The sequence below is a fragment of the Pteropus alecto genome, unplaced genomic scaffold (assembly GCF_000325575.1).
Source record: "Pteropus alecto unplaced genomic scaffold, ASM32557v1 scaffold57, whole genome shotgun sequence".
Classification (NCBI taxonomy): domain Eukaryota; kingdom Metazoa; phylum Chordata; class Mammalia; order Chiroptera; family Pteropodidae; genus Pteropus; species Pteropus alecto.
In genome coordinates, this window is record NW_006442508.1 from 576,519 (window position 1) to 596,390 (window position 19,872).

A 19,872-nucleotide genomic window follows, 5' to 3' on the forward strand; every position below is an offset into this window, starting at 1 on the left:
TTATTAACCTTCTCAAAGAACCAGCTCTTTGTTGCATTTATTTTTTCTATTGTTGTTTTGTTTTCAATTTCATTTATTTCTGCTCTAATTTTGATTATTTCTTTCCTTTTGCTGACTGTAGGTCTCATTTGTTCTTCCTTTGTTTTTTAAGATGAAGTGTTAGGTTATTTATTTGGCTCATTCTTGTTTTTGGAGATAGGCATGTAATGATATGAACTCTTCTCTTAAACCGCTTTGCCATGTCCCAAAAGTCTTGATATGTTGTACTATCATTATCATTTGTTTCTGTATATCTCTTGATATCTCTCATTATTTCTTCTGTGAACCAGTTATTCTTCAGTAGCATGTTGTTTAATCTCCATGTATTTATGGTTCTTCCTGCTTTCTTTTTGCAGTTGATCTCTAGTTTCAAAGCCTTATGATAATATGGTTGGTATGATTTCAACCCTCTTATATTTGTGTCCCAGTATGTGGCCGATTCTTGAGAATGTTCCATGTGCACTAGAGAAGAATGTATAAGCAGCCATTTTGGGACAGAAGGCTCTGTAAATGTCAATTATGTCCAGTTGGTCTAAGGATGTTATTTCCTTATTGATTTTCTGTTTGGATGATCTGTCCATATCCGACAGCGGGGTATATAGGTCCCTTACTATGATAGTGTTTTGGTCTGTTTCTCCTTTTAGTTCTGTTAGTAATTGCTTTACATATTTCGAGGTTCCCTGATTGGGAGTATAGATAATAATAAGTGTTATGTCCTCTTGGTGCACGATTCCTTTTACCATTATGAAGTGTCCCTCAGTATCTTTCTTTATCTTTTTTATTTTGAAGTCTATTTTGTCTGACATTAGTACTGCTACTCCCGCTTCTCTCTCAATGCCATTTGCTTGGAATATCATTTTCCACCCTTTCACTTTGAGTCTATATTTGTCTTTGGGACTGAGATGTGTCTTCTGGAGGCAGCATATGTTTGAATTTTGTTTTTTGATCCAATCTGCAGCTCTGTGCCTTTTTATTGGTGAGTTCAATGCATTTATATTTAGGGTGATTATTGAAATATGAGATCTTCTTAAAGCCATTTTGTCTTTTGCTTTCTGGTAGTTCGATGTTTCCATTGCTTCTTTGTCTTTGTGTTTCTGTTTTCTTTATTTTGCTTGGCTTTTGTGGGTTTTGCTTCTGGTTTTGTTTTATGTTATATACTTCAATTGTGAATCTTTGGCGTGTGGTTACCATTACAAATATGAAAAGAAAAGTTATACATATACAGTTGTCCATTTTTTTCTGCGTGTGCCTTGTCTCCATTCCCCTTTGTGAATTTGTATCTTTGAATCCTCCCCCTTTCAGTCATTGTTATCTCAGTTTGTCCCTGTGTATGCTGAATGTTCATTACTATCTTGTTATAACAATTCTCTTCTTATTTGAGGTTATAATGCCCTGTTCTTGGAAAGGGTTGCACTCCTCTGCTTCTATTTGCCTGATAGTGACTTTATTCCTATTTATGTATTTTTTTTTGTCATTTTGTTTTTGGTAAGCTGGTCTCCTTCAGTATTTCCTGTAGTGTAGGCCTCATAGTAAAGAATTCCCTCAGTTTTTGTATGTCTGGAAAAGTTTTAAATTCTCCTTCATATCTAAAGGAGAGCTTAGCTGGATACATTATTCTAGGCTGGTAGTTCCTTTCATTCAATAGTTTAAATATTTGATTCCATTCTTTTCTGGCTTATAAAGTCTGCACTGAGAAGTCTGATGATAATCTAATGGGTTTACCTTTATAAGTTACTGTCTTCTTTTCTCTGGCTTCCCTGAGAATTCTGTCTTTGTCGTTGATTTTTGATAACTTTAATGCAGTGAAGGCCTTTTGGGATTGAGATAATTGGGTGTTCTGTTGAATTCTTGAATTCTAAGCTCCAGCTCATTCCTTAGATTTGAGAAATTCTCGTCCACTATTTGTCTGAAAATGCTTTCTATTCTCTGCTACTTTTCCTCGCCTTTTATAATGCCCATTATTCTTAAGTTTCTTCTTCTGATGGTATCAGCTCATTATTGAATTCTTTCATTTTTCATTCTTCGGTTTCTCTCTTCTTCCTTCTGATTTATTTCTAGATTTTTTTGTCTTCGATATCACTGATCCTTTTCTCCATTTGGTTGACTCTATTTCTCAAGATTGCTATTTCATTATTCAACTCTTGCAGTGTATTTTTTATCTCCTGAAGATTTATTCTGTTATTTTTGAGAGTTTCAATCTCCTTGCTTTGCTCATCTAGTTGATTTTTTAATTCCTGAAATTGTTGATATGACACGTTTCAGAATTCATTGAGTTTTTTCAGAAGTACCATCCTGAATTCTCTGTCATCTAATTTGCATATTTCTATGTCTGTAAACTTATTTTCTGGAGATTTTTTTCTTTCTGAGATGCCTTGTCACCTTGGTTGTTCATGGTGTTTAATGGACTATTTCTCTACCTGGGCATTAATGGAAGTGTATTCAGCTGTTTTTCCAGAGACCTTTATTATATAAAGGTCTCTCTTTAGCCTGTTGGAAAGAAGGTGCTTTTCTTTTGGTTTCCAGAAGGTGGCTTCTAAACCTCTTGCATCCCTGCTTTATATAAAGCCTTAAAATGCCTTTTTAAAAAATTTTCTTGTAGATATTCAATCCCGCTCACTACCCTCAGTTTCAGTCCCTGTCAGTGTCAGTGACAGGCTTGGCAGCATTTTCATAGCCAGAAGTTACGAGGACCTCTCTTTCTGGCACTGAAACCTTGAACTACGGCCGTCAGCATTGGGCTCAGACTCTTCACTCCTCCAGGGGGACCTCTGCAGCTGAGATATCCTTTCTGATTTTCAACTGCCTCATGAGCGTGTAGGACCAGCCCTTAGCATGTCTCCTCCCTTTCTTCCAGTCTGGAAGTGGCTTCTTCTGTATGTCCTTAGGTGTAAAACTGTTGTTTAGCTAGACTTCCGGCAACTCCCAGTGATGGCTGTTCTGTAGTTTAGTTGTAATTTTGATGTGGTTGTGACTAGAGGCAAGCACAGTATTTACCTACTCCACCATCTTGACCGGAAGCCTGTAGTATTCTTAAAGTAATTTCTTAAAGTACTGTGATTAACTTAAACACGCTCTTATTTAGGGACTTTTTGAGTATAAAAAAATTGGGAACCACGTTGTACTGAGCATCCTTTAACATAACATTTTTGCGTACATGGATGACTGCTATTGTATGATAGTTCATAAAAGTAAAATTGCTGGTTCTTACTGCATGCGTTTAAAATTTTTATAGCTAATGCTAAATTTCCTTTGATAAAAATTTTGTGTATTAGTTATATGTACTGGTAATGTAACCTGCCCTGAATAATAAGAATCTTTACAATTTTTGCTAACTTGATAGGAAAATATTTAATTGTTGTTTAAAGTTTTATTTTCTTGATTACTTGTAAGGTTGAATTATTTTCTCATTCATTTCTTTTTCTTTTAATTGCTTACTTGCTTTTTGCCTGTTTTCCTTTTTGTTTATATTTCTTTCTAGATTTGCAAGAGCTCTTTATATGTGTAGTAATCTTTGTTATTATACATTATAATTATTTTTCCTGCTATGACACTTATCTATTAACCCAGTATAGTCTTTTTGCTCATTTACATGTTTTAATTCTTAGGTTTTATCAGAAAATATTTCCTTTATTATTTCTGAGTTTTATGTCTTTTTTAAAAAAAGAAGTCTGTTCTACTTTAATATTATAAAAATATTTTCTTCAGTATTTTTAATTGTTAAAAAATTTAATTTAGCATTTTTACGTGTATAGTATAATTTAGAAATTTAACTTAATTGTTTTTCCAAATGATTTCCTGAATGAATGGATCATCTTTATCCACTGATATAAAATATACCACTAATATTTACATTACTAAATATACATTTTCTTTTAAAGACTCTTTGATTTCATTGAACTATTTGTTTGGGTCTGGGTTTCCACCATATTGTTTTAATTATTGTAGTGTAATAGTGTATTTTGATATTTGGTGTGTTAAGAATGCTTCATATATTTCTTGAATTCCTATTTTAGCAAGAGTTGTTTTGAATAGATGTCTTTTTAGAATCTCTTAAGAATCTAATATAGATCTTTAGTTTATTAGTATATTTCATGTCAATCACAATAATAGATTTTTAAAATAAAACCTACTTTACCTTCACATTTCTATTTTATCATTTTTTTTAATGCAGTGTAGGAATTGATTTCAGGATTTTTGCAACAGTAATTAAATGTGTTCACTTGTTTTTTGCTATCTTTGTGAGATTTGGGTTTTAGTGTTTAAAGGTATTAGTCTTAATAAAATAACCTGGCAAGACTGCCTTTTTTTCTCTGTGCTCTGGAAAGTTTAAATAAATTAGTACCTTTAAGGTTCTGAGATTATGCCTTTTCAGGGAGGCCTCACGAACCTTTCACTATCTTATTAAGGTTATTGCTTTATTTAGATATTTCCTTTTTCCAGTCTTTTCTGGTAGTTTTTTTTTTCTAGAATAACATCAGTTTTACCTTGATTTTCAAGTTTTATTATTGTTAAGTTGTATGTAATATTCTTTTATAATTAAAAACTTTATTTCGTAATTGATCATATTCCTTTTTACTTTCCTGATATTCTTTTCTCCGTTTCTTGTTTTTGCTTTTTATCATATTGGCCCCTTTAAAGAACCAAGCTCTTGGTTTATTGATCAAAGTCTATTTTATGTTCTCTGAACATTTATTTTTGCTGTTATTTTTGATGACTCCTTTTTATTTTCATTTTTGATTTTTTTTTTGAATTTTCATAAAGTTTATTTGAGTCAAATTGACAACATATGCTGGTGATTAGCAACATCTCAATGCTCCAGAGAATAACAGTTTTGTGCTTCTTTTATGTATTTGAAATTAAGGAGAGAACTTAAGGAAAATTACATGAAGATGGTGAAAAGGCAGGGTGAGCATTGGATTATAGGATAGTTAGCAAGATTATGTGCTTTTTTGAGGGTGGTTATGGATTATCTAAAAGGTATGTTAACCTAGATGCACAGAAACAATGGACAGAGCTTGGTTAAGGCAAAGATAAACCTTTTACTAAAAAGTTATGTGCCTGGTACATGACTGCTCACCATGACCTGCCTAGTTAGGAATTTATGATCACATCACCCTGGAGGCTACTTTCCATGGAACCCCTTTTATTCTCCACAGTTCCCTGTTTGGGTCATAAATCACTCCAAAGGATGCATTGGTGACCAACTTTTTGGTAGGATAGTTTGGTCTCACAGCTAGGAAAGCTCATTCTTAGTAAATCTCAGTATTGATGTTGTTTTGTTGACTATTGGAGATGGGGCAATACTATATCCGTGGGGTCTGAGTTGAGACCAAATTTTCCCAAAATGAGAAGGGTAGATGAGTACAAGGCAGTCAGGTCTTACAGCCTTTATTGTGAAAAAACACTCTGGATGATTTATATGATGTCATGATCTTAGTTTGCCTCTATCAGTTTTCTGTATTTGGCATCTAGTGTAATATTTACATAAGCCGTAAAAGAGTATTAACAGTTATCTTATACACGTTCAGTAATCATAAACATTTGGACTATATAGAAAGACCCAAAGAACAAGTATAACTGATAATATCATTAGCATTCAAGTAATGACAATCAAAAGTGGATTCTGAATTGAATATCATTCCACAGGTATATAAGCCTTGTCAGTGTCTCAGGATAGCTGTCTACTTGCTGTTGGTGGCTTCTCATCCTTTAGGAGTCTTCGCTGTCCATAGACAGGGATAGATGTCCATTCACAGACGCCTGATCCGTTCCCTTCCAGTGAGGCTGGAGAGTGTCTTTTATTTGATGTCCTTTCCAATAAACAAAATGTCCAAGTGGCAGTCAATGACCTTTAAAGTCTTTGTCTTCTGGGAGCTCACTGTGAAAGGAAGTGGTTAACAACTTGACATTTTCTTGAAGTGACTGTCAAACCTCAGCAAAAGTGTAAGATATCTCCTTTTAATAATATAAGCTCATAAGTTCCTTCATCTAGCTGACGGCCATGCTACCCTGAACAAGCCTGATCCCGTCTGATCTTGGAAGCTAAGCAGGGTTGAGCCTGGTTAGTACTTGGATGGGAGACCACGTAGGAAGACCAGATGCTGTAGGTGTAAAAAATAAAAAAATTAAGGGATTGTAAGATGACAAGGTCCTTGCAATCTGTGAGGTCAACCAAGGGTTGCTTTGCCTAAAAAATAAAAAAATAAAATAAATAAAAGTTCTTTCATCTATGTCGAGGTTAATGCACTGTGATGATTGTAGGAAAGCAAAAACTGAAAAACAGAGAACCAGGGAATATGGAAGAACCAAGTGGCCCTCTTTCTACAGCCCTCTTTCTACAGCCCTGGCTATTTGTTTCACTTATAATCATTATTTACCCATCCAGTATACCCCAGAGTTTTTACTCACTTATTTTACAGTGATTCCCATGTAATTTCAAATCTTTTGAGGTGTCCCAGGGACCCTTCTGAACCACTGCATATTTTGAGATTTTAACCCTTAAAACCTCAATATCTAATGAAAACTAAGAAATAAGCAATTAGCATTCTTGGCAGATTTATGGAGACGTTTTATAACCTCTAGAAACATAGGCTCTTTTACTGGCAAATATATTTAAGGCATTTTATAACCTTTAGAAGCAGATTTCAGAGACATAGAAGTCAGTTATTAACATGGACTTATTTTTTAAAACCTAGACAAAATAAAGATATACCTGTTTTACTTAAGCCAACAAATTTAAGCTAGCTTTTATTTACTAAGGATTAATCTTAGATCAGATGAATTTGAAAAGCATTTGAGTTTCTTTATTTCTGAGAATTTTTGTAAGTGCTTGCCTTTAAATTAATTTTAACAATACCATCTAAAAGTAGAAAATTTTCTCACATTTACAACGTATATATAGACACACATAGACAAACACAAACAGAAACCATGAGAAAAACTCACTAGTTTATAAAACAAGTTATATACAAATTTTACTGTGGAGGGATTTAAAATTTATATCTGTCCTTGATAAGTCAAGTTCCAAATGACTTTCCCCCTTTTAAAATAAGGATAGCCATTTTTAATACCTTAAAACAGGGGTCCCTAACTCCCAGGCCATGGACTAGTACTGGTCCACATTGGACCAAAACTGGGTTGCACAGCAAGAGGTGAGTGGTGGGCAAGCGAGTGAAACTTTTTTCTCTATTTGCAGCTGCTCCTCAGCACTAGCATCACTGTCTCAGCTCTACCTCAGATCATCATAGGAGCACTAGTTCCTGGTGCTAAAAAAGTTGGGGACTACTACGGTCTTAAAGAATTGGGTTGATCCCTAAACAACAACATAGGTTGATCTGTTTATCTAAATCCTTTTACATAGTTTTATTTTTGCTTAGGGGAAAAGGCCTTTTTAAGTTCTGAGGCAGTCTGTAATAGTTTTTTTTCTCCATTCATTCTGCCTAATTTTTTAGCCAGCTTTTTATAATTGTGTATGCAAAAAGAATCCTCCCCTTTTTATTTTTGATGGTTCCTTTCTCTTAAAATTTGATATGTTTTTAACTTTTTGGTTAGTTTCATTTTAATCTTTAATAACACATACATTCGAAGGTATAACCTTTTCTCTTTTTAATGTTTCTGATTTCGAAATACAATATTTTCATTTTCATTATTTTCTAAATTTATAATTTAGTTTGATTTTCTCATTTATCCAAGAGTATTTAATTTTCTAAGTGGTTTGAAGGCTTTGGTGGTGGTGGTAGAGGAAAGGTTATTGTTTATTTTGTTTTGTTCTATTTTGGGGTACAAGAACATGACCTGGAGGAGTCCTACTTTTTGAAATTTGAGATTTTCTTTGTGGTTCAGTACACTTAGTTTTTATAAATATTACATGAAAGTGCTTTTGAAAAAGAATATTCTCTGCTGAGTATGCAGAATTATAAATGTTACTTAAATCAAGTTTTTAATGATACTGTTCCTATCCACAATTCCCCCCTGCCTTTTTTTTTTTTTTTAACCTAACCTGCTGTTAGAGTTACATGTTAAGATCTCCCAAGGCTATGGGGGCTAAGAGGGAGGTGTTTGGATATGTCAACTCCCTTTTTTGGGGACCTGCGGTAAGATGGTCTGTTGTGAAACAATCCAGAGTTGGGGCTCCCTAGGCAAGGTCAGGGGACAGAGTGATTGGTCAGTCAGTCCCCTCAGTTGATTGCCTCCATTTGTCTGCCAAAAGCGGGATAATTTTCCAAGCAGTAGGTTCAGTTTCATCCTGGTAAGAAGGGGAGGTGGGTTCAGTTATGCTGTGTATACCTGAGGGGTACTAGGGCTGTACCCCTTGAATAGCACCAGTTTGGAGTGTGGCTCACAGCCCCATGAGTGGTTAAGCTGGGGAATTTTAAGGGCTAGTTAGGATGTGGATAATTGCCGGTAGGTTCCAGACCCTAGGCAACCCCTATATGTTGAGCATATCTGAGACAGCAAGATGAGAGGGCTAAAGTGGACTTGGTAGTCCCAAATGGTGCTTCTTCAAGGATTGTCTTTAATAAATTGAAGAATAGCAAAACATCACATTATTTTGGATAACTAGTTAATCACATTTTCAAAAGTATTCTCTATGGTCAGTTCTTCATTATTTGGCCATTGGAAGAAATCAGAGGCATAAATAGTCTGAAATAATGAGCAGTATAAAATAATTTATAAATTGCTTTGGAATGAGTTTCTTCAGATAATGGAACGTGAGCATGTCAGATGTTTGTAAATTTGTACAATTTCATACTATTGATAATAATATAGTATCATCATGAAAACATTCCTGAATAATGTAGGGATAAGAAGTAGGATAGTGTTTTACATTTTCCTTTTCGTATCTCAGCTTAGATATCTTTGACTAAAACCCCATGGTATAAGTAAAAAGTGAAATTTGACAAAAACATTGGTTTAAAGATCTGTTGTCTGTGTTTGATGTTTAAAGAAGCTGAGACCATGTGTGGAATCCAATAAGGGATTTGAGGAGTATAGGTGATTAGATGAAAGAAAAATTTGTTACAGATAATATACCTGGAATAAAAGATCAGAAAATGAATTATTAATGTATTACCTTTTGGTATTTATTTTTAAAAATTTGTATTTGAGAGCCTGTTACTTGACAGTTTCTTTCTGGTCATTCTTGAATCAGAGATACACAGTGAGCATTTAATTTCAATGTTGAAAACTTAAAAGTTAGGCAAATTTTTTATATTCTTCTAAAATGTTTGAAGGATTGCTTATGTTAATATTCCCACGTAACTTTTATTTTCATTTATTGACATTATATTTGTACTTAAACTCTCTACAGCTATTCATTAGAACACACAGTGCAATTTCTAAACTGTGTTCTTGAAGGAGACCCTGTAAAAACAGTCGTAGCGCACGAGTTTGTTCACCAAAATGAGAATGTCACTTCTCACACTGCACAGAAGTCTAAGGAGAAAAAGGTATAGAGTTACTTATTTTTTACTATGATGATAAATAATTGTGTATAAAATACAATTGACATAGTAATTGACATTGAGATAATTTAATAATTATTTTTCATCATTTTGACTAGATTGGAATTTTAACCAACACTAGTATATTTGGTTTAGAATGTCTGTCTACTAAATATAAAGAATTAATAGCTGATTATGTTTTTTCTTTTAATATCATTGTCATTGTGCATGTCAAACACTTGAATTTCTGTGACTTTTTCTGTGTTATGAGGCTTAAATTGAATAGCAGTGGGGTGGCAATATGATAGATCTTAGACCCTAAATATATGGGCAGAAATATTTAACCATTTGAGAAACTGCCAAACGTTTTCCAGCGTGGCTGCACTATTTTGCATTCCTACCAGCACTGTATGAGGGTTATTAGTTTCTCCACATCCTCTCTGTCACTTGTTATTATCAGTCTTTTTTATTATTGTCATCCTAGCGGGTGTGAATTTAAGTATACCTGGGGATTGTTTTAATCAAGTATGGGAAGACACCCAGACATGGGAATGCCATGAAGAAAGAAGTTTATTATATGCTAGAAACAGGAGGCATGGCCCACTACCAAGGGCCACATGGGAAAGCACCAGGGTTAGTCAGGAGGCAGAGGGAATTAGGGGGAAATTGTGGGTAAGAGCCTTTTTTGTGGTTTCTGTGGGAAGGAATGAGGGAGGCAAGGGTGAGCAGAATTAGCTTCAGTTACTTCAAACAATTTCAGTAGGCTTTTTGGGCCATAAGAAACTGTCCCTAGTTTTCTGGTACCTGGCTTCGGTGATTAGGGTATGTGGAGGAGAGTAGCCTGGAGGGTGAGAACCCCAAAATTAGGTAGTTGGGAATATGGGCTCTAGATTGGTTGATTTGCATAAGTAAAGTGCACTATCAGGTGAATTGTTTGCTAGGATTTAGTTAACCCCAGGAATGGAGAGCGTTGCCCCAGATGCCAGAGCATCAGAATAAAGGAAAAAAAAGATATGGGAACTACAGATGTGGTATCTCATTGTGATTTTGATTTGCATTTCCCTGATGACTGGTGATGTCGAACATCTTTTCATGTACTTATTGGCCATTTGTATATCTTTGAAGAAGAAATATCTATTTGTATATTCTTTGTCCATTAAAAACTTTTTAAAATACTTGAGTTGTTAAGAATTATGCTAGATTCTTTATGCTAGATTCAAGTTCCTTATCAGACATGATTTGCAAAATTTCTCCCTTTCCAAGTTGTCTTTTCACTTTTTTGTTGGATTTCCTTTGAAGCACAAAAATTTTTAATTTTAATGTTGTGCAATTTATCTTTTTTTTGCTTGTATTTTTGGTGTCATAGCTAAGTAACCATTGCCTAATCCAAGGTTATGAAAATATATGCCTCTTTTTTTCTGAGAGTTTTATAGTTTTAGTGCTAATATTTAGATCTTTGATCTATTTTAAGTTAATTTTTGTATATAGTGTGAGATAGGGGTCCAAGTTCATTTTTTCGCAAGTGCACATCCAGTTATCATAGTACCACTGATTGCAGACTATTTTTTCCCCATTGTATTTTCTTAGCACTCCTGTTGAAAATGAGTTGACCGTAATTTTATTGCTAGACTCTCAATTCTTTTCCATCAATCTGTATGTTTGTCGTTATGCCAGTACCACATTGTCTTGATTACTGTACCTTTGTAGTAAGTTTTGAAATTGGGAAGTGTGAGTTTTCAACTATCTCTCTCTCTCTTTTTTTTTAATAAAGATTGTTTTAGCTGTTCTGGTCCACTTGCATTTCCATGTGAATTTTAGGATTAGCTTGTCAGTTTCTGCAAAGAAGCCAGCTGGAATTTTTATGGGGATTGTGTCGAGTCTGTAGATTAATTGGTTGTGTATTGCCATTCTAACAGTATTGTCTTCCAGTCTGTGAACATGGAGTATCTTTGGATTTATTTAGGTCTTTTTAATTTAAAAGTATGTTTTAGTTTTGAGTATTAAGTTTTACATGTCTTATGCTAAAATTATTTTTAAGTATTTTTTTATTTTTGATGCTGTTGTAAATGGAATTGCTTTCTTAATATTATTTTTGAACTGTATATTACACATGTATAGAAATATTGACTTTATATGTTAATCTTTTAGTTTTTAGGCATTTTTTTATAGACCTTTGTCATCCTGCTATTACTTATTAATAAGACCACTCAGGGATAATTTGTGTGCTCCTTTTTTACTTTGACTATTTCACCATCACTTAGTTGGCACATAGGGTGTAGCTAATTTTGGTATTCATGTAATCCTGTCCGTGGTGCAAGAACCAAGTAAGTGATACCACTAATGCTTGTGTTCATCATGGATAGATGGGTGCCGTATATTATAAAGTGCATAAAGTATATAAGATGATAATGAGAACTTCAAGGCCAAACTGAGAATGAAAATTACTTCTTTTCTCTCCTGATAACAGAGCAAGGCACTGAGGGTCAATATGGTAATAGAAAAAGTGATGGGGAGAAAGTATGCTTGCTCAAAGTGGGAGATGGTTTGGTTGGAAAATGTTGGAATTGGGAGATATTGTGAATTATGTAAACGTTGGCAAAAATATAAACTTTAAGTTACTTTGGAAATTATTCATAGCCTTTCTCACAAAATGTAGGCAGGTGTCACAACATTGATAAAACTTTTTTTGATTTGTGAGCAAAATGGTCTGTCTTTGATATCCCAGGACCCTAAGGGACCACAGATACTAAAGGGGAGTAATACGGTACCAGTAATGGTTTGGTTTACCTGTTTTCAAGAAACTAACATGTAAAACTACTTTTTGTTTTATTAATACTACCACTTTTTCTGTTTAGCCTTTAACAAAATTTACGAGTTTGTTACTATAGGATATTGTTTCAGTATTATAGTGCATCGTGCTTTCAAGAGAATAAGTGGCACTAGTTAGGTGAATTTATAGTAAGCCACATCACTATGAAATGGATATAAAAATATATCTTAGTTTTATTTAAAAAAGAGTAACTATTTGAGAAAGCATCTCATTATATACTATTTTTTCTTTTTAAAAATTAGAAATGAAAGACTTCTTCCCAGAGAAGATGCTGAGATGTGCATTTTTTAGTATGAACACCAACAGAGACTCTGTTGCTGTGAAATACTTAGATTCATAGTGTTAGGCACAGTGGACTTTTCAAAAGTCATAGAAAGCATTTTTATTATCCCTTCCTTGAAAAATCTTTGATTTTTATCAGTAATACAAGCCATACACACATAGAATATTTAAACATTAATATGAAGCAAGCTTGTAAGTACTAGCAATAGTAATGTAAGGATGTAGGTCCTATGAATATTCTTATGTGAGAGAGAGCCTTGTATTCTTTCATAAAATAAGCTGGATATCTGTTACAAAAATGAATTGATTGTGTGTGTGTGTATATATAAATAAATTTTTGATTCATAATGAGTTAGAAATATGGTGATACCTTTTTTTTCTTTTCTTCCTTTTTCTTATAAGTCTTTCAAGCCTCTAGAATTCTAGGGGCAAAATGTAATGAGTGAAAAATTGTATAACAACTGTTATATATTAGTCAAGTTTTTCATCAACCTTTCTTGGCTTCTGAACTCCATTCACAGGCAGGAAATTTGAAAAAAATATTTTAAGCAGTACTATGTATTATATAATACATACATATAATGTTTATAATTTTAACATATATTAAATGATAGTATATCAAATTTTTAATTGGCATTTTATTAAGGATTGTATTAATAGAGTACAATCCTTAATAATATTTCTAATTTAATGACAATTTTCAGTTTTTAGAAATTTTTAGTTTTAACAAATAACCTACACTATTTAATTTACTTTCAGTTAATATCAGAAAAGCATGATTTTTTAAAGAAATTTAAAATTACATTTTGGGGAGGATTTGGGGGCTTGAGTGTTAATAAAATGTTTACTAAATTACTGGGTAGGGTACCTGATACTTGGAATTCTTTTAAACTTTTAATCCTCCTCTCCCCCCAGTGACATGCTAAGAAATATCAAATTGCTACTTGTGAGTATTTTTTGCAAATAACACTTTGGAGAGTGGGGTAAATGAAAAGCCAAATTGGATATACAAGTCACTCTATTTTGCTGTTTTTTTTAATATTGACTTTTGATATTTTAGAGGCATCTGGATACTATATAGAATTTTCTATTTGGTGGAGAGCAGTGAGGCAAACTTACAAAATAATTATTATTTCTATTACCTAGTGTTTTAAATTAGAGTTACTTTTGCTTCTTTAACTTTAGAGTCTATTCTGGATAACAATTACTTGATAGATGATTTTTCAAAAATCTCAAAAAGTCAACACTACCATAGTAGTTTATGGTTAGCTGACTGAAAACTGCCCCATTTACCCACTTATGATTTTTACTACATACTAGGCATAGTTGTTCCACATGCCTTTCTGTTTTTAAAAGAATATTATTTATCTTATTGATTTTTTAAAAAATACAAATTAAAATACGCCATTACTACTTCCAGTGACTGGACCCTTTGAATGGATTTACAAACTAAAATTTGAAAAATTTTGCATTAGATAAAAGAGTTCTTTGAATATCTTATAGTCTCTTTTTTTTACTTGATTTTGTAACCTAATTACAGTTTGATAATTTTAGAGAACTTTTTAACATCTTCTAAGATAAAAATGGTAAAAGAAGGGGACACCCTTAATGGCATGAAAAAGTCCATAGTGTCTAAGTGCATGACTTAATTAGGTAGACACTGGAGAAATTCTGTTTTCTGAGAAGAAAGATGAAAAATAGAGCCTAGTTTTTATGTATATTTTCTGAAGCCTGTGTTTTCTACTTTCTTTGTATTTTACTTATTGTGTAACATCTTAGGCAAAGAAATCAAGAGAGACTGATGATGTATCAAGTGAACCATCCTTCCAGGATTTTGAGTACCCCAAATATGATGACTACAGGGCAGAGGCTTTTCTGCACCAACAGAAGAGGATGGAATGCTATAGTAAGGCAAAAGAAGCTTATCGAATGGGAAAAAAAAACGTTGCCACGTTTTATGCCCAGCAGGTAAAGAGGAAAACTGATTATTGTTTTTTCTTTGTCTCTTATGATGTCTGAATAATCTTGAAGCAGATAATATTCATATTGTGACTATATTAAGTTAATCTGGGGAATGAATGTAGATTATGTAAGTGATATAAGGTATCCTAATATGTAAGAAATGTATGATTCTGAGAATTTCCTTTCCTTTGAAATGCTCAATTCCTGTAGCTGCTTTTGCATTTATGGCTTACATGAATTGTAGTTTATTCTCACAGTTCATACTTTTTTTAGGTTAGATTCTCATTCAATACCACTTCTAAAAAGATAACAAGTTTTCTGGAGGAAAGACAGTAGAATGTTAATATTGGCCATTTTAGGGTGGAATTACAGGGGCCTTGTGTTCTATATCATGTTTGAATTTTTAATAATATATCATTTTTACAATCAGAAAAAGTTACATTAGTATCTTTCAGGGAAATAAAGTTTCTACTGAGGCTCATTTGGCATGGTATTGCAAGAAACCTGCCTTATTTACTTTTTATTTTTGTGATTCCATGTGGCTTACTTTTTTGTGATTGAGCAGAGAAAGGTATCAAGCTGGTATAACCCTGTGAGCCCTAATAGCAAACCTTGAAGGATGACTTCAGGGTAATTACAAGGTCTTGAAAGGGATGAGACTCAGAAATTATCAAAGGATAAACCAGTGGATTCTTTCTTGAGATGTTTTGTTTATTTAAGTTTCCCCCTTTTTTTTTTAATGATTTTTGGATCAGAAAATATGTTAGAAATGATGATCTAGTAGTAAGAGAACTATATTACTAATCCACCAAAATTTACCTAAATTTTGGTGCATTCTTGCATATTAGCCCATTGCATTTAAAAAATTTTTAGATTTTATTCTACCTTTTACTTGGGGCACTATTTGTTCCTCATTGCCTACTAAGTAGCAAATATCACAAATGTTTACTGGTGATATGTTTATAATTAAAGGGTAGTCTCCATGAGCAGAAGATGAAAGAAGCCAATCACCTTGCTGCCATGGAGATCTTTGAGAAAGTCAATGCCTCCCTGCTGCCACAAAATGTTTTAGACCTCCATGGGCTGCATGTGGATGAAGCCATAGAACATTTGATGACAGTTTTACAGCAGAAAACTGAAGGTAGGACTGTGAAAATGACAAATTTTCAATTTAAAATATGTCTGCTTATATTGGTATAACTTAACAAATTCAGGAGAGTCTCTGCAGGCTGAAGAGATCTGTGCCACATTTATAGATGTTTGTATTAGGCTCATTCTTCAAGAGAATGTTTTGGGGAAAGAATTGTCATTGGCATGGCAATTAACAATTTGTTTTTTATTCCCCTTTTTAAGTTGTTCGTGTTCCTTTGTCATATTCGTTAAAGGGAGGGCATGGTGTAATCTGAGAATTCTCTGAGACTTATAAGTGGAACCTTTCAGAAATATTATACATCTTTGTTCTGTAGACACTTATTAAAACTAATAGATATTTATTAGATGTCAGTTCAATAGATGTTTAATAAAATACAGAAGTAAATAAGGTGATAGAATTTTTATAGAATTATCACAAATGACAGGATTTCTGAGTGTTTGCATTATGGGTGCTCTTTTTTCCCTTTCTGTTTGTATTTTGTCTTTGCAGGTCAATAAGAAGGCCATTTCCTGTCTCTTATCTAAATTCTACCTCATCCCAGGGCTTTGGATGAGGATTTTTTCATGCCTCTATTCAGTATCATGTAACTTCATATATATTAAAGTATATTGTTGGTTTAGTGTCTTGTTTCCTTTTCATGATCAGTGGTAGCACTTAGAAAAATTCAATCTGTTTTAGTTACCCCAGACTCAAATATTAGATACTATCTCCTTTCGTTACTACTATAGTGTTTTTGAATTCTCAGCTTGGCTTTTTCTTCATCTTAGTTTTCATTGTGGAGACATAGAGTCCTATGCCTCAGCTATTACCTTGTGGCTCCAGAGCCCTGCCCTGTCATTGATTATTGTGTTATCTGGTTAATTGATTTATATATATATTAGGAACCTTTATACTATTCTTTATACAGGTTTATCAATTTAACACATATCACTTGTAATTAATTAAATACTTGATTAATTATGATTGATATAAAAGGTGGAAAATTCATCTGTTTATCATAAAAACTATGTTGAAAAGGTTATAGAGTAATATAATAAACACCAATGTATCCATGAATCCAAGTAACAAGTGATAACATTTTACCCAGTATGTTTCATTTTTTTTCTCCTCCCTTTATCTTCTTCTCAATCTTTTTTTCTTCTGTCTTTCCCTTTCTAGTGGAAATTAACATCCTTTGGTTTGGTCTACACCCTTCTGCTCAAGAATACCTTTACTATATGTGTAATTCATCCATAACCATTCTATAGTATTCCTTTTGTGAGATTTTAAAAAGTGAATATACATGGTGTCACACTGTCATCAGACAAGCCACTTATTTTATTTGTACCCAATACAGTTTTCAAGATCTACTCATCTTAATAGATCTGGTTTTTTATTGTAACTTCTGTGTAGTATTCTATGAACGCATCATAATGTATCCATTCCTCTATTGGTTGATGTTTAGTTAAATATTGTTGCAGTGAGCTTTATTTTGCATATCAACGTATATACTCTTATCACTGTCTTTTTCCCTAGTTTTTTTTTTTATTTAAACATTAAAAACTTATAGAGAAATTACAAAAATTGTACAATAAATAACCATATATCCTTTACCTAGATTGATTAGTCGTTAATATTTGGCCACATTTGTTTAATCTCTAAAACTGCTTTTTGTTGAACCAAATGAGAATAAGTTGTTAAATATTGTAGTACTTTACTTCTACCTCAGTATGTTTATCTCTTGAGAAAAATCATTCTCCTACATAATCACAATACCATTAAAGACATTTAACATTGTTAAAACAGTAATATTGTCTAATATACAGGCCATATTCATATTTATCCAATTGTTTGGAACTGTCTTGTATAGTTGTGCCATTTTATCTGTCAATCCAGGATCCAGTCAAACATCACATTGCCCAGTTAATTGTCCCATGACTGTAGCCTCTTGTAATATAGAATAGTTCCTCTGCCTATTTTTTTGTCTTCCATGTTGTCAACATTTTTGAAGACTTCAACCCAGTTGTTTGGTAGATTGTCCTACAATTTTAATTTGTTTGATTGTTTCTGCATGATTAGATTCAGTTTAAAATTTTCTTGGTAAAAATACACATAGGCGATATTAAAGTCATCCTTGGTGAACACGTCAGGAGACATACATGATCAGTTTGCCCCATTATTGGTGATACTAGGTTTGATTTCTTAGCTAAAGTGGGACTCTATCCGATTTCTCTATATAATTGTATCTTTCTCCCTTTATAATTAATTAGTAATTTTTGGTGCTGATACTTTGTGACTATGCAAATAATTGTTCTACAGTATTTTCCCTAATGATTTGAGCATCTATTGATGATCCTTGGCTGAATCAATTATTATATTGGTGATTGTGTATGGTGTTTTATAATTTGTGTCCATTCTATGTCTATTAGCAGACATTCTTTGACAAAGTAGAGGAACCCACTCCCCCACTTGTTTTTTTAGTGGTCCAACCTTTTTGGCACCAGGGACTGGTGCTCCTATGAGAATCTAATGCCTGATGATCTGAGGTGGAGCTGAGGCGGTGATTGATGCTAGCTAGCACTGGGGAGTGGCTGCAAATACAGATGAAGTTTTGCTTGTTTGCTCGCTGCTCACCTTCTGCTGTGTGGCCCAGTTCCTAACAGGCCATGGACTAGTACCGGTCCACGTGGTCCTGGGGTTGGGGACCCCTGTTTTAGATAGAATTTTGGAAGTCTTGGAGAAAAATCTAGAAAACAATAGTGAAGATTAGAAAAGAGAAAATTTGTGAACAGTTTAAATACATTATTTAATCTGGAGAAAAGAAAAACTTATGTAGCAGAATCATAAGAATGATAAGAGAATATTCTGTCTATAGAGGATGAATAAATCATTTACTCAATAAAAATTTGATTATCTTTTATATTCTAGGCATTAAGGGTAAAGCAGTGAAAAAGACACAGTCTTTGGAGTAGGGTAGATCTAAATGTCCATCAGCTGATGAATGGACAAATAAAATGGAATATTTTATACAATGAAATATTATTAATCCATAAAAAGGAATTAAGTACTAGCATGCTACAACATGAATGAACCTTGGAAACATTATGCTGTATGGAAGAAGACAGATGCAAAAGGCCATATAATATATGATTTATATTTACATGAAATGTCCAGAATAGGCAAATCCATAGAAACAAAGTACGTTAATGATTGCTGGGGCTGAAAAGCGGGGAATGGGGATTGACTTAACAGGTATAGAATTTTTTGTTGAGATGATGCAATATTCTGGAATTAGATTATGCCGATGGTTTCACAACATTATAATATACTAAAAACCACTGAATTATACATTTTAAAATATGTGAATTTTACCTTATGTGAATTTTATATCAATTTAAAAAGTGACAAGAAAAAGTTAAATAACTTGTGTAAGGTGATGACTTGGTGAGACTCAAGACACAAACCCTTTCTGAAAGCCAATGTTCAGTTTTGCTGTCACCTATGGTGGCCTGTAGTTACTGTCAATCACCACCAGATGGTAGTAGTTGAATAGCAATGTATCCTGGGAAAATCTGTGGCTCTGGTCTGAATTTCTTTTAGTCATAAAAGATGATTGTCAAAATTGGGGATGAATTAAAAGGAAAAAAAAGACCTGACTCTTGTGTGCCTTCTGATTGAAATATACACCACTAACTATAAAGTATTGTTATCTAACGGCACATAAAGCCTTTGGAACTGACTACATACAGCTTTTTAGGGATCTACAGGGAACAGAGGAACATGTTAAATGGCACCATGGGATACAGTCAGCAAAATCTAGACTGTGAAAATCCAGGATAAATGATCCAATTTTTTCAACAGATTGTAAAATAAAATACAGGGGAGAGAGAACCATTAGAAAGTTACTTAAGAAATATATCAACCAAATGCAATGTGTGGACTTGTTTTAACCCTGATGCAAACAAATCACTATAAAAACAGTTTTTGAGACTATTTGGGTAATTTTTAAGCCATTTTTAGAAATATCATATTAAGGGACTCTTTAAATTTGTAAGATATAGTGACATGGTTTTGTTTTTTTTTTTAAGAGCCTGTATCTTTTTGAAATACATTCTGAAATATTTACAGTTGAAATAAGAAATTTGAGATATGCTTAAAAATGAGTTAAATAGTTTTTTTAAGAT

At 33.2% G+C, this 19,872-nt stretch overlaps 1 protein-coding gene and 1 pseudogene across 7 annotated transcripts in view; both read left to right on the forward strand.

The window, feature by feature from the left end:
- N4BP2 (NEDD4 binding protein 2) overlaps positions 1-19,872 on the forward strand; it is a 91,554-nt gene that overhangs the window by 67,728 nt on the left and 3,954 nt on the right. For all 7 annotated transcript variants that reach the window (XM_025040206.1, XM_025040205.1, XM_025040207.1 and 4 more), the window contains 3 exons: positions 9,350-9,488; positions 14,374-14,562; positions 15,529-15,697. In XM_025040206.1, the coding sequence (XP_024895974.1) occupies positions 9,350-9,488; positions 14,374-14,562; positions 15,529-15,697 (497 nt within the window). The remainder of the gene's footprint in view (positions 1-9,349; positions 9,489-14,373; positions 14,563-15,528; positions 15,698-19,872) is intronic.
- Positions 6,031-6,149, forward strand: LOC112471535 (annotated as a pseudogene).